The 27,089-nt window shown below is 32.7% G+C and overlaps 6 protein-coding genes across 11 annotated transcripts; 4 read left to right on the top strand and 2 right to left on the bottom strand.

Moving 5' to 3' along the window:
• Positions 1-277: 277 nt before the first annotated feature.
• Positions 278-8,094, top strand: Prp4k (Pre-mRNA processing factor 4 kinase). 4 transcript variants are annotated; one of them, XM_070306929.1, is made up of 14 exons: positions 278-453; positions 619-780; positions 865-1,117; positions 1,213-1,709; positions 1,838-2,483; positions 2,590-2,934; positions 3,024-3,109; positions 3,201-3,347; positions 3,411-3,564; positions 3,640-3,892; positions 4,459-4,697; positions 4,880-5,080; positions 6,852-6,926; positions 7,426-8,094. In XM_070306929.1, the coding sequence occupies exons 1-12, from the start codon at positions 449-451 to the stop codon at positions 5,078-5,080; spliced, it is 2,988 nt and encodes a 995-aa protein (XP_070163030.1). In that variant the 5' UTR covers positions 278-448; the 3' UTR covers positions 6,852-6,926; positions 7,426-8,094. The 4 variants fall into 4 exon arrangements, with proteins under 4 accessions (XP_070163030.1, XP_070162801.1, XP_070162956.1 ...); XM_070306700.1 differs by having other exon boundaries at positions 619-789; positions 7,426-8,093; XM_070306855.1 differs by having other exon boundaries at positions 619-789; positions 865-1,111; positions 7,426-8,091.
• A 274-nt stretch (positions 8,095-8,368) lies between these two features.
• On the bottom strand, positions 8,369-10,870 carry LOC138939394 (inositol monophosphatase 1). Its single transcript, XM_070307181.1, has 6 exons — positions 10,666-10,870; positions 9,985-10,118; positions 9,401-9,660; positions 9,154-9,259; positions 8,923-9,074; positions 8,369-8,817 (listed from the first exon to the last, which is right to left on the bottom strand). Exons 1-6 carry the CDS (start codon positions 10,726-10,728, stop codon positions 8,711-8,713), a joined length of 822 nt encoding a protein of 273 aa, XP_070163282.1. The 5' UTR covers positions 10,729-10,870; the 3' UTR covers positions 8,369-8,710.
• Positions 10,871-11,170: 300 nt separating this feature from the next.
• On the bottom strand, positions 11,171-20,617 carry Accoas (acetyl coenzyme A synthase). The gene is made up of 10 exons (XM_070305787.1): positions 20,300-20,617; positions 19,074-19,289; positions 16,533-16,728; positions 16,072-16,451; positions 15,737-15,929; positions 15,494-15,649; positions 15,255-15,422; positions 14,976-15,165; positions 12,547-12,792; positions 11,171-12,470 (listed from the first exon to the last, which is right to left on the bottom strand). Exons 1-10 carry the CDS (start codon positions 20,386-20,388, stop codon positions 12,274-12,276), a joined length of 2,031 nt encoding a protein of 676 aa, XP_070161888.1. The 5' UTR covers positions 20,389-20,617; the 3' UTR covers positions 11,171-12,273.
• LOC138937841 (enolase) lies at positions 13,146-14,906 on the top strand. The gene is made up of 5 exons (XM_070304493.1): positions 13,146-13,575; positions 13,691-13,815; positions 13,889-14,134; positions 14,216-14,654; positions 14,801-14,906. Exons 1-5 carry the CDS (start codon positions 13,181-13,183, stop codon positions 14,904-14,906), a joined length of 1,311 nt encoding a protein of 436 aa, XP_070160594.1. The 5' UTR covers positions 13,146-13,180.
• Positions 20,618-21,847: 1,230 nt separating the features above from the next.
• On the top strand, positions 21,848-25,350 carry LOC138937830 (putative leucine-rich repeat-containing protein DDB_G0290503). 2 transcript variants are annotated; one of them, XM_070304473.1, is made up of 4 exons: positions 21,848-22,148; positions 22,241-24,330; positions 24,496-24,776; positions 24,992-25,350. In XM_070304473.1, exons 1-4 carry the CDS (start codon positions 22,074-22,076, stop codon positions 25,159-25,161), a joined length of 2,616 nt encoding a protein of 871 aa, XP_070160574.1. In that variant the 5' UTR covers positions 21,848-22,073; the 3' UTR covers positions 25,162-25,350. The 2 variants fall into 2 exon arrangements, with proteins under 2 accessions (XP_070160574.1, XP_070160581.1); XM_070304480.1 differs by lacking the exon at positions 24,992-25,350 and having other exon boundaries at positions 24,501-24,591.
• A 433-nt stretch (positions 25,351-25,783) lies between these two features.
• Positions 25,784-26,721, top strand: LOC138938529 (dolichyl-diphosphooligosaccharide--protein glycosyltransferase subunit 4). Of its 2 annotated transcripts, XR_011447732.1 has the most exons (3): positions 25,784-25,906; positions 26,041-26,223; positions 26,632-26,721. XR_011447732.1 is itself a non-coding variant. In XM_070305613.1 (2 exons), exon 2 carries the CDS (start codon positions 26,041-26,043, stop codon positions 26,143-26,145), a length of 105 nt encoding a protein of 34 aa, XP_070161714.1. In that variant the 5' UTR covers positions 25,784-25,906; the 3' UTR covers positions 26,146-26,315. The 2 variants fall into 2 exon arrangements, 1 of the variants encoding a protein (XP_070161714.1); XM_070305613.1 differs by lacking the exon at positions 26,632-26,721 and having other exon boundaries at positions 26,041-26,315.
• Positions 26,722-27,089: the final 368 nt, after the last annotated feature.

Below are 27,089 nucleotides of genomic sequence, written 5' to 3'. Positions count from 1 at the left end.
GACTTCTTTTTAGCCATTGGCCACATATACCGATTGGCTATGAAATAGAGAATTTTTAGGATTTCGAAACTTTCTAGCAGTAACAATAAATTAATTCGTTTAACAAAGCTTACTGTATGACAAATATAATATCTTGCAAAAATCTTAGATTTTATATTACAAGAATTTTTAACTAGTAATTTTGTCCCTTCTCTCGCATATATTCGAAAAAGAAGAATCGAATAAATGATTCGATTTGCGTAAATCGATAATTGTCGAGCGTGTGGAAATGACTCGTTATAAGAAGCGATAGAACTTGCAAGATGGCGTCTTACTGAAAAGATTCGTGCATTCGTGTTCCAGATAGTAATAATTACTGTAATTATTAGAAATTATTCGGATCGTTGGAATTATTGTGTGAAGTGATTTTGTTTCTTGTGCATCTATTAATTATTTACTAAATTTCATTATGAGGTAAGTATGTTGTATAGGACCTTGAAATTTAGTATTACAGTATCAACACAGAAGAACCAGCATATTTCTCTATTTCCGTATTTGTTAAAAAAATAGAAACGGATTAAGTCTTTCCATCAATAGAAAATTGTTCTGCTAGAATATTTATTTTGATATGTATTACAGTACGTCAGATTTGGAAGGCCTCGAATGTAAAAGAGAACCCTTAGGATTAGATTCTGATACAGATGGAATGACTGATCAACGAAAGAAAAAGAAAAGGAAACATAAGCATCATAAGCATAAGAAAGAAAAGTTAATTGAAAGAGAAGATGAACGATTAGATAGGCAAGAAAGGTTCAGTTTTAATATAAAAGTAAAGGATTTATAAATATATTAATTGAAATTAAAATAACATCTTTTTGTTTATAGGCGGAAGCATAAAAAACACAAGAGGCAGAAAAAAGATAAGGAAATAGAAAATGGTATAGATGAGAAATTAATCTCCAATGTAATACATAAAGAAATTGGTATGAATGGAAAAACAAAAACATCTGTATTAGAAGTTGTTTCTACAGAAGAAAGCGAAGATGAAAAGTTAGTTGATTTAGATTCAGATGAAGTAGATTGTACAATCATAGAAGATGATATTGATCTTGAAGAGTTAATGAAACAAAAGGTACATGTGAGTTTAATTAATTGAAATAATATAACATGTAGACACAATTTTTATATCATAAATGATATAAATGTTTAATTTATTAAAATTGCATTGTGCAGGAACGATTGCAAGCATGTTTAGTACAATATCTTTCGGATGAATCTGAGAAAGGAGAAGATAAAGAATTACAAGAAGAAGAAGAAACAAAAACGATGACGGAAACACCTGATGTAATACTAGTGGAAGATGATAGCGACACTAATGATGTGCCATTAAAAAAACGAACCAGGAGCAAATCGAGCAGTAGGGAACGTAAAAAAGTGATAAAGATTGAAAGACGCGTTATAGTTGATATGACTAGAGATAGAAAAACTCGCGAACAGCATAAAGAAAAAAGAAGAGATTCTGATAGGAAAAAAGAAGAGAGAGTTCGTTCTAGAGAGGAAGGAAAAAGAGAAGAAACTCGAAAAGACGATAGAGCTCCACGAAAGGCTAGCGAAAGGCAAAAAGAAGATACGAGAAAGGAGGAGTCCAATAGAAAAGCAGACGAAGACCAACACAGGCGTAAAGATATCTCAAAAAGAGACGAGACACGAAAAAGGGAATTGGATAGACGGTAAGTAAATATTATAAAATTGCTTCACATTAATTGTTATTATCTATTAAAAATTAAGTTATTAATACATATTAATAACTCAATCTCACTTAATAAATACTCTATGAACGATTAATTTATGTATATAGAGAAGAGAATCGAAGACGAGAACCTACTCGTCACAGTTCAAAAACTCGTAACAACGAGGTAAAGAATTCAGATAATAAAAGCCGCGACAGATTGGGAAGTCGCGAACGTCAAGACAGCCGAGATCGGTACATTAATCACGATCGACGCAGTCGCGACAGACCATCGAGTAAAGAGCCTCGTCGTCACGCTAGCCGCGATAAGAGGGATAGTCGAAGTAAAGATCGGCATGGAAATAGAGATCGACATGACGACAATCGTGATCGACGAGACAGTCGGTATCACGATCATCGAATTGAGGATCGATCTCGCAATAGCGCGAGAAGATCTCGTAGTCCTATTCGAAGCAGAACGGAAAGAGAACGAAATGATCGATATAAAAGATCTAGATCGCCCTCTCGAAGTCGTAGAGATCGGGATAAACAACAGCAAGGCAGGGACCATGTCAGAGATCGTGAGAAGGATAGAGACAGAAACAGCAAAAGAGAGCGTAATGATAAATATAAGGATTCTTTATCAGAAGGTCTTAAAGTAGAACATTCGGACAGCTCGAGTGAAGAGGACATCAAAGATATCAATATCGAAGAAGATGAGGACGAAGAAGCGATTATAGAACGTCGACGAAAACAAAGAGAAGAATTGCTCAAAGTAAATTGCATAAATTACATATACATACATATAATTACATGCATATATTACTTTATTATATTAATCCATTATGATCATATTAAATATATTTTTTTCTCTTTTACAGAGGCTGAGTGGACCAAATGAGGATTCTAATATATCTGCTGATGTAAATATTGCTGCTTCTCCAGAAAGCCAATCTAATATATCACAAAAATCTATAGAAATTCCATCCAATAACAATGAATCTATATTGGAGAGTCATACTCCGCCACTACCCACAGAGAAACTAGAATCTTCGCCTCCAGCCAAGAAAAGAAAATCTAGATTCGAGAATGCATCACCCAACGAATCTGACAAAACCGGAAACATCAAAACATCTGAGAAATTTAAACAAGAGGAAAAGCAAACTTCCAAAAAATCGAACGAATGGGACATGTTTGCAGAAGCAGATAATATCGGAGATTTTAATGTATATTTTCTATTTTATTTCTGTGATAGCTTAAAGTAATTCTTTCTTTTTATTTATTATATTTTCTTTTACCCTAATTTGTTATACAGAGCCCGACAGTTGAAGGAAAACGTCAAGGAGGACCAGATAATCCTAGCTTAACGGATAACTGGGACGACGCGGAAGGATATTATCGGTTAGTGACATTATTTTCTTTTGTTTTATATTTTTCTTTTTTAATTTAAAAGAATAATGATCAACTTGAAAGTTAATAATTTGTTTCTCAGTGTACGCGTTGGAGAAACGCTAGATGCACGATACGTAGTTTATGGGTATACAGGACAAGGTGTATTTAGCAATGTTGTAAGAGCGAGAGATAGTGCTAGAGGAAATTTGGATGTAGCTGTGAAAATTATAAGGAACAATGAGATAATGTAAGTACAACATTTTCGATTTCTGATTGCGATGCATAATGCTACTATCTTTCGTCTTTATAGGCATAGAACTGGTTTAAAGGAGCTAGAAATCCTTAGGAAGTTGAACGATGCTGATCCAGAGGATAGATTTCATTGCTTGCGTTTATTTAGACATTTCTTTCACAAAAACCATTTGTGCATGGTTTTCGAACCTTTAGCTATGAATTTAAGAGAGGTATGCACATTTATCATAAACAAAATACAATTAGAGAACGCTGTTGCAATAATTGTATATCTTTCAAAATTGTAGGTTTTAAAAAAATATGGCAAAGACGTTGGTTTACACGTTAAAGCGGTAAGGTCGTATACGCAGCAACTTTTTCTAGCACTAAAGTTGTTAAAACGTGCAAATATTCTGCATGCTGACATCAAACCGGATAATATTCTAGTCAGTGAAAGCAAGTTAGTGCTGAAACTTTGTGATTTTGGTTCCGCATCGCACGCCCATGAAAATGAAATAACACCATACTTAGTCTCAAGATTTTATCGTGCGCCAGAAATTAGTAAGTATTTTGATTTATTGAATCAACCTAGAGTTATTACATACCGTATATTTTCTCTATTATTTATATAACTCTATTAAAATCTATTATTTATGGGTAATCTCTTGTTTCACATAGTTTGTGGAAACTTATCGCACACCGTTTCCAAAATTTTCAATAGATCTATGTATATATAAACATTTTTTTTTAAACGGTGTACATATTACATACATATCAATAACATTATATATCACATCCACTGTGTATATTTTACTGATGATATTTATCTCGCAATATCTGACAAGCAGTCCTAACAAACAATATACAGCGACTTTACAAGCATTAGCTTTGCCCTCTTCGCTTCGCGCCATACTTAGAGATAGGTAGTTGCGATCATAACAATATGCGCGCTCATCCAAATATTCAATAACAAGAATCTTGCTTAAACCAAAATTGTCATATTATATGACATCATTATATTATATGTGTCCGTTATATAAATCAACTCAAACTTGCACAACATTGAAAAGATATTAGAAATTGAATTTGAAATGTCTCGAACCGAAAATAATGTCATTATTTTCTAGTTCTTGGTATACCGTATGATTTTGGCATTGACATGTGGTCTGTGGGGTGCACCATATACGAACTTTACACGGGAAAGATAATGTTTTCGGGAAAAACGAACAACCAAATGTTAAAGTACTTTATGGATCTAAAGGGCAAAATGCCAAACAAACTAATTCGAAAGGGGACATTTAAGGATCAACATTTTGACAGTAATTGCAGTTTCCTGTATCACGAGGTTGATAAAGTTACGGAACGGGTAAGTCAATACATAGCAATTTTCTAATTCCATTGACGCGCGGTAAATAACGCTGTTTTTTTAGGCGCGTCATAGAAGAAATCTAATACATTGATTAATATATCGTATCGTATAATTATAAGTTTTTTTGCATTATTTACTGAAGAAATATCGTGGAATTGATTGAATAGTATAATTTCTAGGAAAAGGTTGTCGTAATGTCGACACTGCCAGCGACTCGCGATCTTAGCGCGGAACTCGGTGGGAATTCTTTACCACCAGAACAAAATCGCAAAGTTGGACAACTGAAAGATTTACTGGAACGAACGCTGATGTTGGACGCGGGGAAGAGGATCACAGTAAATCACGCCCTGGCGCATCCCTTTATACAAGAAAAAATATAGGTAACCCTATCTGGGGTCCTTTAGCATCGAAGAATTTACTGACATAACTATGTAAAATGAGGTCGTTAATAATCCCTTTCCTATTAAATATTATTTGATAGGGGAGAGCGCGCGGTACGTCTCTCTATTCTCTCCATCTCTATTTCTCTTATTCTCGTTCCTCCCCTGCCTCCATTCCAAATACTCTTGTTTTTACATATAGAATATCCATATTTGTGTTTTAGCAGGAAGAGGCGGTTCAATATTCTACAAATTATTTCGTATAATATGTGAGAATTGCGATAAAAAAAAAGATATAGTTCTGAAATATAGTTACGCGCGTATAGAATGCTATACACCATGAATCCAAAAATATAATTTAATTATATGTGATGCTATTATCAGATTAATAAAGTATAATATTTTTATACTCGACATAAAACAATTGTGAATATAAAAATTAACAACTTGTTATACGTATAGATATTCTCTAAATATAGATTAGTCTGTAATGTATCTGGAAGTATGGTCATAATAATTCTCTTGATATAGAAAATATCAGTTTTATATCAGTTTTTAAAATATATTAATTATATATTGTACATGTATATGAGAAAAATATGGATAAAAACGACCGCCTCTTTCAGCACAAACTATATAGTACCAGATTGGAAATTTGATATACAATTGTAGTATCGTTCCCCTTCCCGATTCTCATAATTTGGAGAGAGCACGACATAAATCCTTATAAATAGCACTTCATAAATTGATTATAGATCGTGCGCTCATATTATAGATGCTTCATGAAATTGTACGTTCGTATAGCGAGAAGGATTCGTACATATAAAGAACTGTAAGCCTCTTATTGGACACACTGTTCGATCCGTTAGAGTACCTCATCAGCGAGCAGACGTGCACACATACACACACACAGCATTAGAAGCCTTAGTGGCAAAGAAACCTGCTCCAATTGGAAGATAAAGTGTATAGCAAATATACAATAGCTATATTGAAAATAAAACTATACATGCTTAACAAAATGAGAAGAACGTCCTGCATTTTGTCTTTTCAATCTTAAATCACAAATATGTGAATATAGTTGAAATATTTCTCACAGACGTATTTTTCTCTCTTTCATTCTCTCTGTCTCTGTTTTTTTCCATTCTATCTCTGAAATTTAAAGAAGATGGATGTGTTTATCGAATTCCATTCTATAACAGTGATAGTATGGTAGATATACATTATGTTTATATATATACATATATCTATACCTATATATACATATATGTATATATATATAGCGTACATTTATTTTTTAGTTGACAACATGTTTAATAGTATATCAATTTTAATATTTAATAGCATATCTCGATATATGACCATAATCATGTACGACGGATCGAATGAGATGCTTATCTAATATTTCTATAATCATATATGTAATTATATATATATTTGCGACAATGCTAAATAGAAGTGAAAGTATATATTTGCATTGCGACGCAAAATTTAAAGATATATAAAGCGATATTGAGGTATTATAAGCGAAATAATTATTGAAAAATTATGTAGCAATTTGCATTAAGTAAGAGTCATATATTACTGCAGACGTGGCATTCTAATTTTATTTATAGCGTCCTTTTTATAATTTTTATGATCTTAGGATCAAACTCTAAAATCTCAAAAATTTTCATATTCATTTAAAATTAGGAACGAATATCGATGCTGTTGTGAATGGTTCACGGCATGATTTTGAACGTGACAAGATTGTACGAGACTGCTTATGTTTCAGATGTGTCTTCGATTCAAATCATCGTTAAGTGCGGCCGGACCTTTCAAGGGCCTTTAGCGCCGATCCCGTTACAAGGTATTCATGGGGGATTGCCTGGGATACTTAATACACATCAACTTTTCAGTATATATGTTTAGTATAGTTTGTATTAATAATGAGGTCATGCACATAAACCATACAAAAGTATAATCCGAATTTTGTGCCAATCTAAATAAACTGTTTGATAGGAATTATATTCGAGGCAAGAAATAGCATAGAATTTTAAATTAAAATTCCAATTTTGTATATAATTACATCTGAGTATTTGCTTTTGTAAATGCAAGAATTAGAAAGTAAAAAAGAAAACATATATGATAGAAATCGATAGAAGATATTAATACGCAATAAATGTACGCGTTTTAGTATTCTCGTTCAACCAGAAAGGGACAATTATATAAAATAAAGTATTAATAACATAAAATTGACGTGGAAATAAAAAGATATATGTTTCTCAATAATGAAATAAAAGTATAATATGAAATTATGATTAGTATGTGCTGTTCTAATTGGCAATTTGGTGATGTTTCACTTGTAGCCCTCCCTGTGAGGAGGGGAGGCAATGGAAGAAGTGATGATGAATACGATTGATGAGGAGGAGAGGAGAAAATATGATATACTTGCGCCTACGTCGTGTCTACTGCGTAAAAATATACATACACTGTCGCTAAACAGTTCAACAAGATTTATACAACGGTTTAACTAGATTTATATCTGCGCGCTAAGATTTCTCTTAAAGTTCTACTCGAGATCACAATTGAGGACTCGTAAGTATGTATGCAGGTAAAGTACATAGTTATGAAAATTTCAAACACAAGCGACATAAAATAAAGTAGCCAAACATTTTAATTTACACTTGTATCTCTATTTTTCTCAAAATTGTTTTAGTCTCAAAAACTACATTTTTAAGCAACAAGAAAATAATAAATATTTGTATAATACTAATATTTGCGATTTTGAGTTTTCAGATATTTAAAGTCTATGCTCTCTCTCCATGAAAGCGAAAAGCAGATGTGATGAATCCACTATTCTCGAAAAATTATCTCGTTCTATTTTTGTTTCTTTCTCCCTTCTCTACCTTCTTTCTCTTTTTTTTTTCTTCTTTTCGTACTATCGAATAATGTGTAGAAATATTTTTATGTAAATAAACTTATCAAAATCATAAAGATCTAGATCTATTTCCTTACAATAATGCTTATTTAATTTTATAAGATCTTGACTTGGATATGTGAAATATAGAATATAAGCTATAAATATAAAATATATCAAGCTTAGCAATTTAAGTATACAAAGTAAAAGGGACCTATGTGCAAAACATTAATATAATTCCTGCATTTTTTATAAAAATCGTAATTTATTATTAATTATATTAATTATATATACAATATAAAATAAGCATATAAGGATAAAAATAATATTTTTCAGTCTGTTTATATCAATGTATGTAGTTATTTTTATATTATTATTTAAATGTAATAATTTCATATTAGTAAATAATTCGGTTTTATCCTTTTTCTATATAAATTTTTATCTCAATAAATATATCATTATTATACATATCAACTATTGGTTTTATATATAAGTACATACATAAGTTTATTACATACAATTTTGTAAACCATTTTACACAAAAGTAAAAGATAGAAGAAAAATTCATTATTACATCGATATTTTTTTAATCTAAATTTAACTCGCATACCTTGAATTTTTCTATATAATACGTCTTCAATTTATTTTTCTTGCTTTTAGGAAATAATATTTGCATATATCCAATCTGACATGCAAACATAAATTCTTCCTCGTCTTCAAAGCTTTGAAGCTTCTTAATCTCGCTCTGGATAATACTGAATTAATATTTTGGAAAGTTCTTGAGCTAATTCAATCGATGATGCGCATAGTACTCTTCTGCTCATCACATCAAACGGACCTCCTTATGACGTAAGAATAAAATAAATGATAGTTCTCTGTATTAACGTTCAACATCTTTTATACTGATTTATGCATATAATATTTTGCAATATAATATTGTGCTTACCAGCTGGATCTATCGTCACACCGCCAGCTTCTCGAACAATAAGATCTCCGGCTGCAATATCCCATGCGTGTATACCAAATTCGAAAAAAACATCAGCACCACCGAGACTTACCATACACATATTTAAAGCTGCCGAACCAAGCGATCGCAGTCTACACGATAGTAGGAGATAAATTTCTTTAGTAAAAAAATTATCTCTGTGCAAAAATATAGCACGTAAATATGATTTACCCATGAATACGTGTTGTAAGGATCTTTATATTTTGCAATACTATTTCCAATTTTTCCGGATCTCTGCTCGTTCCCATTTCTATCATTACCAGTGAATTACGTAATTCTGAAATAACGTCAGATAGAATAATGAAAATAGATTGTCAATTCGGTCAAAATCAGAAAATCGTCGAACGTTTATAAGATTGCAAGGATTAATACTGCGATATAGTATTTTGTTTCTAGAAATAGAGAGAGCAAATTTTACCCTTTTTGTCGGATACGTGAATCGGGGCGCCATTAAGAAAAGCGCCCTGACCCTTACGGGCGGTGAAAAGCTGTTCCAAAATCGGATTATATACTATTCCTATTTCCGCCGTTTTATTAATAAGTAACGCAACCGATATGCACGTGTGCGGTAAACCATGAACAAAATTCATTGTGCCATCGATCGGATCGATTATCCATGTTGGCGCATTTGTTAGTTCTATCTTTTGGCCCATAGCAGTACTTTCTTCGCCGATAAATCTATTTTTTTTTTTATATAGATATGAGAACAATATGAAGTTTTTCGTCTATAAATGCACCAATTCAAAACTCTATTTTTTATCTTTCTCTTTCTAGTTTCTAAGATGTTTTTAAGATCTTCATGTTTCTTATACAATAATTATATATTTTCTAGTTTTTTATCGTCATATTTGCGAAGTTTATAATCAAGATCGTATATATGTGGAAGCGATTAATAATATTATTCATTGTAATGAGATTTGATATAATTTTTAATAAAAAAATTATATGCGAATTATATACGTGCAATAGCACAGAATGCATAATTGAAATTAAATTACTTACTTATGATCAGGATATTTGGATGATATTCCGTTGATTAAAAGTTTCTCTACCTTTTGATCCCATTCTGTAACCAAATCGACATCGCACGACTTTGTGAGTACATCTTTATGTTGATGAATCTTTTCATTGACAATCTACAAACGAAACGTGTATATATATATGAATGTAATAATATAATTTAAATCTTTTCTTATATAAGACAAGATGCATTAAAAAATCGAATGCTCCGATAATAAAGCTTTTAAAGTTATGACAAAGAATTATACGTAAACAAAAATATACGCTATATAATATTGAACATTTATGGCAGGCAGAAAACAAGATTATTAAAAGGCGTAGCTTATTTCTCTTCTGCTACTACTATATACTTATATCTCTCTTACTTTGTACAAATTATTTTGCATCTTTAGTTGTAATCTATCTGACACGTCATAAAAAATTTGGTGATTTCGCGGAATTTTATAGGGATATTAAAATTGACAAAATTATTTTTTATAAATTACTAATGTATCAATAAAATATAATCTATTTCTGCGATCAATCAATATGATAAGCCACGTTATAATACCATGACATATAATTTAAAAATATAAAGCGTTCGATAAAATCGATAAAACCTATCTCCATATCTTGTTATCAAATTCAAGAAAATAATACTTGCATTTTAGTCCCTCGACTTACCGAACCAGCCTGTTTCACAAGCCGCAAAATCTCGATGTAACACTCGTCAACATCCGTAAACATGATTTATTACAGGTGTATGAAAAGCTATTCTTATTTATACTTATATATGTAATAGATGGAATGCCACAGCAATACGCGCTCCAAAATGGTTCCGCCGTGAATTCTTGCCTGTACCGACACTCAGCTGGCACTGACACCAAGCTTCGTGGCTTTTCAGGCTTTGACGTAATCGCTCGATATACATATACACACTACCTTCCACCACCACGTCGCATGAATCGATTCTCGTACAAATCGGAAGAGCTAAGCACGATAGTACATATACATACATATCAAATAAAATATCTATTATTTCTATGATATAAGAAGAAGAGAAAAGGGAGAAAAGGACGCAAAAAAGAGAAATAATACACTCCTCATCATGTAACAGAACAATCGTAATTTTTTATGATGTATTCTTAACATACATACATATATGTCTATATATAATTACATAGTCATATCTGTACTTATGTTGTTTATTTTATATATCTCTCTATGCGTACAATACATATACATTTATTATCACACCTAAGGTTGTCTTGTTCCGCAAGGAATGATATGTATGTGACGTAACTCCCAAAAAAGGAGCACGAGGCAACTTTCATTCATAAATACGTTCGTACATCAGTATCTTCTTTCAATCATGCTATATCTTGAATAGCGAAGAGAGAAGATTTATTTCTCAATTTCGAAAGCTTATCAAAGAATATGTAATTGAAACGAAATACAGTACATCAAGTGATATAGACATCCTATGTGTGTATACATAAATAGAATTGTAACATATTATATATACACTAAATTGCAGGAAGCAGAATACCGTCTTTTTTGCAGTATCCGTCAATTACATATATACGCGTCACGTAGTCATGTACTATGCTTACATCTGTTAAGTAATACAGTTATTAGTATTTGTGCAACCAACCTTTTATCTATCGTCTACTATCGTGCTGTGTACTATAGTTTTCTTGTATTGAGCGTTTTCTGTTTTGCAACTAATTTTAAATTTCAATAGCTTAACAAAGACATTTATAGGCAACTTTAGCGAGATGCTTACGTAAGATATGTATCGCAGCCGCAGCAACTCTTTGAGGAGAGCGACCAATAATTTAATCAATTAATTCTATTTATCCGGTAATTCTATTAACAATTAATTTATCCTTTCGACACGTCTCTCTTGTTTCCTTTGAAAAAAATGGAAGAAAATAAATAAGAGACGTGTCAAAAGAATAATAATAACTTTCATATTTCTAATCATTCTAAAAACTTGAGTGACGATAGACAGAATTCGATTAACGAAAAAAAGATAACAGTATCATTTATACATTTTGTATGTTTGTAATTATTATATTAATAATTGCAATAAGATCATGAAATGCGTCTTCAATATTGTGCAAATACGTAGACCGACTCGATATTTTCAATGTGCAATCTAAATGTATTATTTTTATCTTATGAAATTATCCGAAAATCGTGCATCATGTTGTCAACATTCATCGAAATTATGCGAAAAGTTTTCTCAAGATATTTTCATCTTCCTATAATAAGCGAGAAATACACTTTTTAAACGTTTGGCCTTAATTCCAAGAGAAGCTTGATGACAGTCTCATCGGCCAGTGTAGATGTATCTCCGATATTATCGTCGCCCGCTGCGATTTTTCTCAGCATACGTCTCATGATCTTACCGGATCTTGTTTTCGGTAAAGCTGGAGCATGTTGAATAACGTCCGGTTGAGCAAATGCACCAATCCTTTCGCGTACTATTCAAAAATTATTTCATTATCGTAATGTATAATTCATAATATAATTAAATCGATTAATTCTACAAAAACTCACCTCTCTTTTTAAGCTCAAGTTGCAATTTTTCGTCAAACGTCTTCCCGTCACTAGGCGTAATGAAACAATACAAGCATTCACCTTTAACAGTATGTTTTTTACTGACTACTGCGGCCTCGGCTACCGAAGAATGTTCTGCCAATACATTTTCGACTTCAGCCGTTGACATTAGATGACCGGAAACGTTCAACATATCGTCGATACGGCCGGTTACCCATAGATATCCGTCTGCGTCGCGTTTCGCTCCTAAAATCACAAAAGAGGATAATAGTGTTAAATAAATGTTTAAAGTAAAATGGTTTAATTTCAAGATTTTTCTTTCATAAGAGTGAAATAGAGAATTATATAATAAAACTGAATTTTCTAGAAATATACATATATTTGTCTTGATATATCATCTCGCTTGAATGTATCTGAATGAGGCTACGAACATATATGTTTGTCAGATGTGTTGTCAGACAGTCTCGTGAATCTAAACGTGCAGCGTGCAGCGCGTAATTTCAATCACAAAATTGTTAGATCATGTGATCACCATCGATCAAACCGCAAGATTTATACGTCCACAGAATTCATACAAAAACGAATAACGTCCAATTTAAATCGTCATGATATAACTTGAAAATTTCAACATAAAATGGCATTTCAGAAGATCAAGGCCCGTCAGATATTTGATTGCAGAGGCGAGCCGACTTTAGAAGTCGACATAATTACCGATATCGGTTTGCTCCGATCGTCGGTACCCTCCACTGTACTGATCAATCCGAATCAAGCGCGGGAGATCAGAGATGAGAACGCGGCGGCTTACCACGGTCGTTCGGTATTCAAAGCCGTCGATATCATTAATAATGTAATCGCTCCGCAACTGATGAAATCTAAATTGGAAGTTTGTCAACAAGCCGAAATAGATGGATTGCTGATCAGGTTGGACGGCACGGAGAATAAATCGAGACTCGGCGCAAACACCATTCTCGGAATCTCCGTCGCCTGTTGCAAAGCCGGAGCAGCTAAGAAGGGTCTTCCGGTTTACAGGTTACCATTAATTTATTGTCGTTCATTTCTGGAATTAACTTAATCGATTACGCGAAGAAATCTTCCAATGTCGCGCTTTTATTTAGAATCTTATAATCATTCGTTCGTTTTTAAGATACATTGCTGAATTGGCCGAAAATAGTCAATTGTTCATTCCTGTACCGAGTTTCAACATAATCAGCGGAGGACAATATGCTGGCAATAACTTATCATGTCAAGAATTTGCAATATTACCTATAGGTAACATGTGCGAAAACCAAATACACGATTTAAACTTTCCGGATATTCGGCCATTTTTTATGCATATGTGCAGGTGCTGAGAGTTTCGCCGATGCTGTAAAAATGGCTACTGAAATATATCGAGTTCTAGAGAAAAAGATCGTCGATGCTCAAGGAATACAAGGCCCGCTTCCGGTTAGCGACGAAGGAGCCTTCGTTCCTGACTTGAAGGATGATAAGGCCGCCCTGACTCTTTTGAACGCGTCTATTAAAGACGCTGGTTACGAAGGCAAGATTAAGATAGCATTGGATATGGCAGCAAGCGCTTTTTATAAAGAAGGTCCCACTATATTTATACTTTTCCGTTTACATAGACAATAGAGTATCCTAATGTTTCCCGCGTTTATATTTATGTATGTAGGGGGATACGATCTAGAATTTAAGACAAAGGATTCCGATCCCGCTAATTATTTAAGAACTGAGACTTTGCGAAATCGATATCTAGAATACCTGTCTGAATTCCCAGCGATAGTCTCGATCGAAGACCCTTTCCATCAAGAGGATTGGGAAGGTTGGTTAACAATAGCTAACCAAAAGATTCAAGTGGTCAGCGATGATCTTACCGCGATGAATATCGAAAGAATTGAAGAAGCAATGGATAGAAATATAGCGAACTGTCTCGTATTAAGAATGTCGCAAATTGGGACTGTAACAGAAGTCATTAATTGCGCGAAGATGGCAAAAATCAATAATTGGGGCTATATCGTAAGCGCGAGCCGCGGAGAAACGGAAGATAATTTCATTGCTGATATGGCGGTTGGACTTGCCGCTGGTCAGTTCAAAGCTGGAGCACCGTGCAGGTAATATGATGTGATGAGAATAATACTTAAAGTTTACAATTTCAAATCCAATTACATATCGCTAATCTATTTTTTCGATTAAATTTATTTTTATCTAACGCTTTTAATTATGATATGTAAAAATCATATTTATTAAATGATTGCAGGAGTGAAAGAATGGCTAAATATAATCAAATTTTAAGAATCGAGGAAGAACTCGGCAAAGATGCCAAATATGTTGGACTTAAATACCGAAATCCTCTAGCAAAATAATGTGAATAATGATGCGTTTTTAAGATAAAGTGTATACAAAATAGTCATAAAAAAGAGCAATGCGCTTACCATCTCCCGTACAGTAATATCCTTTGAATCGCTCGAAATATGCACTCTGAAAACGTGCATGATTCCCATACAGCGTCCGCATCATACCCGGCCATGGTTGACGGAAAACGAGATACCCCTCCCCTTCGCCCTCTACTATATAACCATCTTCGTCGAGAAGTTCCGCCAAAACTCCAAAGAACGGAAATGTCTATATACATTCATTCCATACGTTAGAAATAAATTATATTCATATATAATATGTACAAGGCAAAATTACATTAATTAGAAATCATTTACCGCAGAGCCTGGTTTCATAGGTGTGCAACCTGGTAGCGGTGTAATTACGTGGCCACCAGTTTCTGTTTGAAAGAACGTATCCGATATGCTGCATTTACCGTGGCCGACGACATTGTAATACCAGAGCCAGGCCTCGGAATTGATTGGTTCACCCACTGAACCAAGGACCTGAAATGCAATATATGCATAAATTTCCGTACATTAAGCCGATCAAAAAAGATAAACTCTTTGAAATTTACCTTGAGTGAGGCTAAACTATTTCTCGTCACATAATCATCGCTAAATTTCATTAATGATCTGATAGCAGTTGGCGCCGTATAAAATTGCGTAACCTTGTATTTATCGACAACCTTCCAGTATCGATCCTTATCCGGATAGAAGGGTACACCCTCGAACTATTAATAAATGCAGATTTATTAGAAACAAAGAAAATAAAAGCGATGTACTATCTATGTAAAAAAACGTGGGAAATGCATATGTACCAAGACAGACGTTGCACAGCACCCCAACGGACCGTAAACCCCATAAGTATGCCCTGTAATCCAACCGATATCGGCAGTACAAAAGTAAACATCACCCGGATGATAATCGAAAGAATATTTGAAAGTTGTCGCTGCAAAGATCATATATCCTGCGGTAGTATGAAGAAGACCCTTTGGTTTTCCAGTAGAGCCGCTATATACGACAGAGAAATGAAAAATAAACAAGGATAGAATTAAAAAAGTTATATAGAAGTGTTATTTATTTTATCGATTCTATTTTCTCTTTTTCCTGTTCCATCAGAAATCATCATAACTTGCAAACATATAATTCGTACCTCGTATAAAGAATAAAAAGTGGCTCTTCGGCAGCCAGCCAAACTGGATAACAGCTCGGCTCTGCATCCTCCATCTCATCATGCCACCAAACATCTCGATCGTTATCCCAGGAAACATTGGTCAGCTCTGTATCACCATTGCTAGTGCCATTCACACCGTTCATCTTACCCTGAGGATGGCTGAGTCTTCTCAGATGCGAAACGACGATGCAGCAATCGATTTGATAGTTCTGTTTCTTGACCTTTTCCAAAGCCTCATCACAAATATTTTTCAACAGAAGTAATTTCTCTCCTCTCCATACACCATCCGCAGTGATCAGAATTTTGGCTTTGGAGTCCAGTATACGTTCCGCTAAAGAATCGGACGAATATCCTGCGAACTGTGAACGTATATTGTCTTTTTTGCCGTATTAATTCATCATTCGCTGGCTGTTTATTTCGTTATCAGGCATTTCACTCACCACCACGCTATGAACCGCCCCTATTCTCGTGCAAGCTAACATGGCGATCGGTTGCTCCAAAATATTCGGCATATAAATCACTACTCTATCTCCCTTGGTGATACCCTTCGACTTGAGAACGTTTGCGAATCTGCATGTCTCCTCGAGCAGTTTTTTATACGTCAGTCGCGAATAATCTTCCGGATCGTTTCCTTCCCTAATAATAACGCATTTCTACATCTCAATATCGATGATTTGAGAAGAGGAAAAATATAAACGCTATTATGCGCAGGAAATCGCGATAAAGATCTAAATATATCTACATGAATTTGAAACTTTTCGAGCAAATCCCGTTTAACTCAACGATTTTATCTTATATAGATAATACCTGTATATATTTTTTTAATAGTATGTTGTTAATATGGATGGATTTCTTTTTGTTGTTTAGAAAGAAAAATTAGATTAAAAACAGCATTATATAACTAGAAATTTGCTCTAGGCAAATCTTTACACACAAGTTGAATCATAATCGCCTATTAAGTTAAAGTTAATGTTCAAAGTAGCTCTCATACTATTTAGTCTCGTGTGTGGTCTGGTATATTTTTTTCAATATTATATCTTAACATAAAATCTTAACACAAAAAAAAAATCAAGTTTATAAACATATATTCACGTCGCGCTATATATCATTATATTTAGAAAAATCTAAATGAGAAAGAGAGAGAGAGAGAGAGAGAGAGAGAGAGAGAGAGAGAGAGACAGACAGACAGACAGAGATAATATTAAGCAAATCTGAGCATTATCGTAAAATAAACTATATTACATAAGACACTCAGAATTTTGCAAGCTTGCGCTTATCTATTATTAATATTGTAAGTCGCAAATAATTAAGAGAAGGTTAAACAAATTGATCTATAAAATAAAACTTTTAATAATATTATCTGTTAGTTAATGTTACTTAAATAATAAATCATTATATGTAATAACGTGATTTCCTTCGTGTAAGATAACTGTCGCTAAATAAGAAATGTAATGATTAGCGATATATTTAAAAATACAAATCAACATTATATTAAAGAATCGATTAATGTTTAATTTATTAAGTCAATATAAATATCATGTAACCACGATATCGACGGCGTTCATGTCTTTTATTCACACACACGTGTGTGCGTGTGTGTGTGTGTGTGTGTGTGCGCGCGCGCGCGCGCGTGTGTGTTTGTACTATATATACCACAAGACTTAGTTTTTGCGGTTGATCTTATTCTCATATAGATATTATTTCCCACGTTTATATTCTCTGTAATCCATATATGAACAACCACAAGACTTAAACTCTTGCGGTTAATCTTATATAGTTTCATATATACATATAGATATTATTTTTCGCGTCTATATATTCTTTCTACTCCATATACAACCGCAAAACTAAGCTCTTGTGGTTGATCGTAGTCTCATATAGATATTATCTTTTAACATTATTACAATCCCTGAAAGTGGCCTTCAGCTTTGTTACCTCTCTAAATTCAGGGCTAAACGCAATCATTTATGCACATATATCATTAACGTATTGTGTTTTAGTATGCATTTTATTATTTACGCCCGTAATTTAATTTAAATAATGTATATTTACATTTACACTATTTCCGCTGATTCTATCTACATCCCGTTTTTTTATCTTTTTTTTATATTTTTTTATTGAAATATTTTTTTAATGATTTTGCGGTGTCGACGAAATATTAATTGTTTTCTAATCGTGTGTACATTATATATATGTTTATATTATAACACTTGTGACATTCATGATATGAATGTACTTCAGATATCTCTTTTATATCGGATAATAAAACGTGATCGCGCATCTTAACGAAATTTTCAGTACGAATCGCGTGACTGAATCATGTTCTCGCGTCTGAGAGTGATGCAATAAATGACGCGATCGCGCGCGATGCATCGCTAGCCAATAAAGATGCAGGTGTAAACCATGTGTCAAATTTTTCGAAAAATAGTGGACATTGTCCAATAGTCCGATTATGCGACTCTTTCATAAATACTTTTAATATCGCCTTTAATGAATAAAATTGCAGCGTGCATTTACAATTAGAAAATTTATTCTTAAAAGTTGAGATTTTGAAAACGTGATATACGATACTGAATTGATATTCTCGATGATAATCGATGATCGGTAATCCGGCGTAAGTAGCTTAGGCCGGGTATTAAATATGTATGAAGCGTGATATCGCGAAATTGACGTTTCTTCGCTTATTGGGCTCGTTTCTCGCGAGTACCGATTAAATTTATAAAGATTTTAGACAAGCTGATTTCACTTGCCGCATTAAAAATTCACCGATGCCATTGGTAAATAATTATGGCGTAATAAGAATATGATGTACGATTTTACGTAAACATAAACTCGTATATATGGATGACTTGCGTCTTCGGAGATATACTTTGCATGGAAATGAACTGTCGGGCGATTGGTCATTATCTCTTTTTAATAGATTATTATCGAATCCGAGTCGTATAAAAAAAATTAATTTTTGAAATATAATATATTCTTACCAGTAAAATGCAATTTTATCTCCATGTCCGCTCTTTACAGCCTTATCGAGCAAATTAAAACTGATATTCGTTGTTGCTCCTTCCATCCATTTTATGAAAACATCACCTTTATCTACATCGAAATTGTATGAGAAAAACTTGTCCTCTATCGCTGGTGTTTCCCAGTAAAATTCCTTGGCAATTTCACCCCAGAATTTCACTGGGTCCTCTACAGACCTATAAAAAAAAACCATTTGTCTCAATCTGAGTTATCTCATTATTCTTCGATTCATTCCATGATCATGAAATTCCATAATAAAAATATAATCGATAATTTCTTTATTGCTTTTTATATATGAGCATTTATATATGATTATTGATATATTAAAAGTTGAACATCGCTATTGGAATAAGAGTCAATAGATTCGAGTTTAACGAATCATCGATTCACTTCTTCCTTACATAACAAATTTATGCATGTTTGGTAAACCGCAAATTATATGCACATTATTATTACACATTATTTTCGCGTTAACGCGAATGAGTTGAATGAGATGAATGAGTTCGCAGTCCAATGGAATAAATTATGGATGGAACAAACAGGTCATAAGTCTATACCGAAATTTGTAGCCAGTACTTTTCTCATTCAGGCAGAATCTCATACTACTGGCAAAAGAATTCTCGCTGTAAAATTAATTGAATCAAATGCGAAATATTTGATTAACGCAGTTGATCGAAAGAGCAACATTTTTCATATTTTTAATACTGTTCGTGGAGAAACGCTTGTCCCTCAAACTGAGAAATTTGTCCCACCCCTACACGAGATCAATACTGCGCTTTCTCTATCCGTGCCCTTTATAGAGAATTCAGGTAAAGACTCGAGATCAATTTCAATGTCTGAAATACCGTCCAATTTATCTAGCATGCAATTCTCATCACTGTACGTACAAAAAATGCGATATTTTCTTCACCATAATTAACAATCTCGAACTTCATCTTTGAGGAGCTTCGAGTTTATGGAGATTCGTCTCTTTACTCTTTATCGTTGATTCTAGTCTGAACAAATAAATTAAACATATTATTCGCGATTTTCATTATGTATACTTTTTACATTTCGCGTCGCATTTTTGCATCACGATAATACGATGCTTGGTTTCGATTCGGCTTCAATTTTCAAAATCAATACCCAAGAGAGAACAATACGCGAAACGGTTTTTAGCATTAAAATTTCATATTATTATACTCACTTTTTATGCATTTCCCTGTACTGTTCCATGCTACTGCAGTGCGATCTTTTCGCGATCTCCGGATTGGGGTAGTAGATTTTATCCGCCATGTTTTTCACCCTTTTCGTTTCCTTTCGACTTCTATCAAAATTCAACGATCCGATGAAGGATGATCAAAGATAAAAGGAATATTGTTGTCGCCGACTTGCGTCGACTGTAAAAAATATTGAATTATTCAGATGACGAAAGCTAAGACTGTCCGAATTGTCACAGACGAGCTCGCGCGCTTCCTACAACTTTACCGGCTCGGCTGATAAACCACGACTGATTCCACCGTATACAACTCTATATATATATATATATACGTATATATTACGTATAGTGAAATGAGCTCGGTGCGATCCGAGGGAGAAAACTACATCGGTCTCGACCCCAATGAGCAGACAATATTTTTTAAATGTATTTTTAATATTTATTATTCATTTTAATTATACATTGTACAATTGATCGTAAAAATAATATTTATTTAATGTTTATTTTAATTATTTATATAACGACACTTGCTATAAACTGCTTGCATAAAACTTTCAATATGCGTTTAGAAAAAAAACATATACCTCTCCCCTTCCTCTCTCTCTCCTCCCCTCCTCCCCTCTTCCTCTCTCTCCCCCTGTCACTCACTCACTCACTCTTTCGGATCATTTTCTTTATACAAGGATTATTATATATATGAAAAACTCCAGTGCATGTATCTAAAGTTCAAGTATATACTATATATATTATTAGTTCAAATGTATACTATATGTACGATCAATAAAATTATGATAATTATATAGTCATTAAACATCATTGTACTTTTTTTCTTGCTTAATAAAATAACTCTTATTAATTCATCGAAAACATGCTGACCGAATTTAACGATATTGAATAATCGAAAATTCCTCATCATTATACATCTTGATCGGTGATATGTTAAATTTTTCATTATTATATGTGTGTGTGTGTGTGTGAGAGAGAGTGTGTGTGTGTGTGTGTGTGTGTGTGTGTGTATGTGTGTGTGTGTGGATGAATCCTAAAAGAGACCTAATAAATAGTATGAATTCATAATCGTTTTCCTCGATGAATAAAGATTTATTATTGATATACACCTGTATAAAAAAAAAATTAAAACAACCGTAAACAATATTTATGTTAATTAAATTCTGTGGCTTACCATATCGAAACCTGCGCACACACCCGCGCAGAAAGTATAAAAAATGATATTATACATTTTATTTGGTCAAGAGCGCGAACAGTAGCGCGCATTCCTAGTGAATTTTCAAGGGCTACAAACATAATTTTGAACGATACAGAAATTCCAATTCGGCGATCAACCGCTTATTCCATAGGACAAAAACAAGACAAAGATGAACATTGAAAGGCGAAGTAATTTCTCATTAATAGCAGCCTCATTGGTTGTTCAATATTCGTAGTTTGTTTTCTGATTGGCCGGTGCTATTTATCCGTGGATAGTAACATCTTGTCATTTTTTAAATCATGTCTGATTCATTTGTGAAATCACTATGCCTTTCCATCGGTTTTGAAATGTGTATTTTAAATGTCAGACGCCAGTTTCCGTTGCTACATTTATTTACAAAATTGAGCGAAGACGAGTTGTATCAGTGAATGTTATTGCTTGGGATCTCTAATATCAGAGGCAAATTCGTACAAAGCTAGATTATGTTTAAAATATCGTAGAAAACGTCTTCACCAATATTTTGATATATAATAACGTGTTCTTAAAGTAAACTCAAACATGCATTATCAATCTTACGATGGTGAAGAGGAATTTGAGCCAAGAATTATACCAAAACCAACAGCAAAACTCGACGTAAGTTTCTCCTATCAATAGTTCGTTATTCCCTCATGTATATACACAATTTAAAGATATCAAAAAAGTATAATAAGAGACAATTTTTATAGTGCTTTGCAGTGCCAACTGTGCCAGAAATATCTTTAGTCTTTGAAAAACCAATGGTACAAAATCTGAATGATAGGTGCAATGATTCATCATCAATAAGATTGCTGAAACCAATACGAGTTCTTGACAATATTGACAATACTATGGAATGCATTAATTCCACGTCATCTATTTCGTGCAGTCCTAACTCTTACGCAGCATGGAGGGAACAGAATTATACTCGAGAGGCTAATTCTAGAAATGCAATGCATTTTTCACCATTATGTAAAAACACTCATAGCTGTAATCGTGCATTGAAATCAAATACTTCTATACAAAAGCAACAAGAGCAAGATAAAATATGTGATATGCAAAAACAAATGGTAAATGTAAAAACTAATGATGGAATATCTGAAAAATGTGTAAAATTTACATGTCCTGATATGGACAATTCTTATAATCATCGCGGAGATACCCATTCATTACCTACAAGCAAGAGTCATCTCTCTTGTAATACTGTACAAAAAGCAAAGTTTAATGTACCTGATCATAGCATGAGAATGCCTAACAAAGGTATTCCAGACACTTTGAAGGGAACTGAACACTTACAAATGCCATATACCGGATATCAGCAATTTCATGCATCTAGCCATTCAAATTATAATGTAGATAATAATGAAACAGTAAAAACTTTATTACAACTTGTAAATAGTCAGAGTGAACAGATAAAAAATTTACAACTGCAGATAGATAGACTGATAAGAATGCAGGAAGAAAGTTTTAGAAACAAATCAACATGTTCTTGTTCATCGGCTCTTGCAAATCAAGTACTGAAATATCCATTGATAAATTGTTATGATACTGCTCTTACTTCCTCCCTTGCACAATCTCAAAACAAAGATATGAAAAAAAATGAGGTAATACAGAATACATCTGCTATTGAAAAGAAAGATTTAAATATTTTTGGTGAAAACAATAAATTAGAAACAGCATTGTTGGAACAGCAATCAAAGAAAACTTTTGTGGAACAAAAAGTTTCAATTGGTGTTATGACAAGTTTTGAATTTACTGTACAAAATAGTCCATTTCTATTAGATTCTGAAATATATGAAAAAAAGGAAGTTTGTAGAGAAAGTAATAATATTAATAGGAGAAATGCTGTAAATGTACAAGATACAACAGAGCCTGTTAAAAGATACAAAAATACATTTACACACAAAACTGGAACAGCGCAATTGGAAAACATAGTCGAGGATTCGGAAAGTTACTTATCTTCTAATCAACAGCAAAGTAGTAATTTTAATGTGAGTTCTTCTGTGAGAGATTCAGAGAGACATACTTTGAAGGAATCAGATATATATAATGCGGCTAATACTTCAGAATCTTCAAAAAAGTATCAATATCTTGCTACAGATTTAAATCAGAAAGAAATGCACAAAAGAGCGTATACAAAGGAAGATGATAATACAAATGAACAAGTTCAAGATATAAGAAAAATGTTTAACGCCTCTATGAATGTGGAATATAGTCCTAGTGCGAGCATGAATTGTAATAAAATGCTTGTTGTCAACGATGAAAATGATTACATTACTATAAACAGAAAAAAGAACGTTACTAACGTGAATGCTAATAAACATTCTTTGCACAATATCCATTTGCCTGCGACAGATTACTATCAGAACTATAGGAATAAGAAACATGGTACTAATACTAAACAAATTCAAGATGTAGATGATAGCATGATCCTCAGTGGAGGTGATCTTAAAATATTTGAAAGACCACCACCAACTCCAGAACCAAGTATTCATGTTGAGATGCAGGAGTATATGAGCGATGACGAGAGCGATAAATTAAAGCATACTCCGAAAATAGGCTGGACATTCTATGACAATGTTTTAGGGCAAGTTAATGAAATTTTACAAAATTCTAGTGTTATGAACGATCAAAATCAGAATAACGCTAAAATAATCCGCAAAGTTGAGCAAGAAAATGATATGGAAACTGAAACGGCATTGAATAATGTTAAAGTAGCTACTTTGGAACAACTTCGTAAACTTGGGATCAGTTTAACTGAGAACAAAGAATATAGGGAGTCAAATTGTGATAATAAAATGTACGCAATTTTAATATATACATATATATTAATTATAATCATATTCATATATAATTATATTTATAGTGGCACCACACCAGCTTATTGTTATTTTTAATGCATGAAGTAAACACATAATAATTTTTTTTATTCCTCCTGGATGTAATTATGTAATTTCCTTCCAAGGTTAGATTTTGATTCATCTATTTATCCTCGCTTGGATCGTCAAGCAAATATGATGCATAGCGTTGTAAATGAAACAAATACAAGTATGCACATGAAAGCTTTAGCATTAAAATATTTGAGCGACGAACAACTAGCTGATATAGCACTGCATAAAGAAGAGTCATCTTCATTAAAGCATCTCATGGTCAGCAATATGCAAGGCACCAATATGTCGCTTGCTACAATGCATTATTTGGAAAGATATAAAATTCTGCCAGGAAAAAATAACATGCAAATAGAAAGTGAGTACTAAAGAATTAAATTAAGACAAATGCTATAATTTAAACATATAAATAATTACATAGCAATGTTGTATAATACTATATATCTTAAATTTTATAGTAATGCTAATCTATATTTCTCTTGTATAATTATCATCAATATTGTTTAATATATAAAATATTGATTTTTTTGTGTGCATGCATGTTATAAATATATATATTTATTTATTTTCTAGATATTGATCAGACATATGGCGAAATGGCGTCTAAACACGATTTTAAACCGACAACTGGAAAAAATAATCCTACGCTACGTCAATTCCCTTTTGTACAAACACCTGGTACCACTTGTCCTAGCAGAATATTAGATCTTTCTACTTTAAAAAGACAACCGAAATTATTATAAATTTAAAATTAACATAGCATGCAAGCAATATATTTATTATATAAACGATATACTTTCATAAAAAATTTTATAGTTTTGTAAGACGAAGAAAGAGAAACAAAAGTCGGATAGCATTTTATATTGGTTGTTTTTTAGCCTAGACTCAAACTTTGTTTAGCAAAGATTCAAACCCCACTTGGGGAAGACTTATCGCAAAAATTTAAACTCCATTTGGTGAAGTTTTTTATTATAATTATATTTTTCTATAGTTTTATCTGTTAAAATGTTTCTTTGATTTCTAAAAAGTTTTAGTTATTAGCAGCATTAAAATTAATTTTTTCATGTTTATATGATTGCGTGATGATAAGATACCGTCACCTACGTGTATATATACATAAAAATATTTCAATAATAATTTATTATCGCTGGCCGTAATATATATTAAAATGACAAAACATCACGCGCAACTAATAAAACTAATAAATTTATAATATTTCTCCGCATTTTTGAACTACAATTATGGATTTAGTACCGACACGCATCAACTGGCTGTTTTACCGTAGTACGGAAAAGTGAATCTGGCCATGTAATTCCGCCGGCTCTAAAATGGATCCAGTTGGCGCTATTGCATTAGCTAGAATAAGCGTCTTTCGAAAAACGGCGGCGTGTCGCGTGGCTCTTCTCAGGTTTCTATCTGTTGTAAAGGTTATCTGTCACTGTATAATCTTTTGGAAATAATAAAGCGATAATCTCGCACAACCTCAAGGTAATTATATCTAGTATATATAAATTCATATGTTTTGTAAAATTGTATTATTTGATGCAAAATATTGAAATATATATTATTATGACAATATCAAATCTCTGATTTAAACGTCATCCAACTATATGCTTTTCCAGATGATTACGGACGTACAATTAGCCGTATTCTGCAACATCCTGGGAGTAGCGCTATTTTTCTTAGTATTTCTCTTCCACTACATAAATGCCAATTATTCGAAATAAGTGGAAAGAAGCAGATGTGCAATTGTCATTCGAGGCTTACTTAATGTAACATAACCTATGTTATTGGATTGACAACATGTATGTTTCTTCCATGTTAATCATAATGTTCAATAAACATATTATTTTATCACTTTAAAATATTAGGACATTATGTATCATACACATATAATAGATACAAAAGTGTGCAAATTTTTTTTTTTTTTTTTTTCATATATTTGAACTAGAAAATAAATTCTATGTTTTCCTTTATTTTATCGTATTTTCCCTTTCACATGAATTTTATTTTTAAGATAGGCAAAAAGAGATAAAAAAATATTTATCAAAAACAATGTTATGCGAATATATTCAATTTTTTCAGAGGTTTTCGTTCAACAAATATATATTAGATCTTGTAAACAACAATGTACATTCATCAATCAGTTTTAATTATTACTTCGCAATATACTTTGAATACATTTTTCATGTCATTAAATTATCATATTTCAGATTGAATGCTTAAAAAGAATTGAAATACGGTTGCAGGTTTTTGCTTAGCATATAACACAAGCGCGATTCAAACTTTAAATAATTAATTTACCATACTTGATGCAGAGAAAAATTTTGTATATCTCTTCTTCTGTATGGAAATATAGATTTTTTAATTTATTAAATTAAAAATGCTACATAAATTATACAAGTTAAACTTGTACATTCTTTTTTCCTAAAAATGACGAGCAACAATACAATATATGTAGAAGAGGAGAGAAAAAGTGGGAGTAAATCTCACCTTTTATTAACATACAGGTGTAGTCGTAAGTCGTAGTAGGGGACTGTCGTAATACGCGTTGAAACAACACTCGAGCTTCTTCAAATGTGGATTCATTTGTTTCACGTTCGTAAGCTTCGCGGGCACTTTAGTTTCGCATTAATCGCTGGGAATGTCATTCAGCGTGAATATGTGCTAT

The sequence above is a fragment of the Polyergus mexicanus genome, unplaced genomic scaffold (assembly GCF_030449975.1).
Source record: "Polyergus mexicanus isolate NDT 795.1 unplaced genomic scaffold, iyPolMexi1.0 SCAF_1, whole genome shotgun sequence".
NCBI classification, from domain to species: Eukaryota; Metazoa; Arthropoda; class Insecta; order Hymenoptera; family Formicidae; genus Polyergus; species Polyergus mexicanus.
Note: the sequence above shows the minus strand (reverse complement) of the source record. Positions and strands in the feature narration are given on the sequence as shown.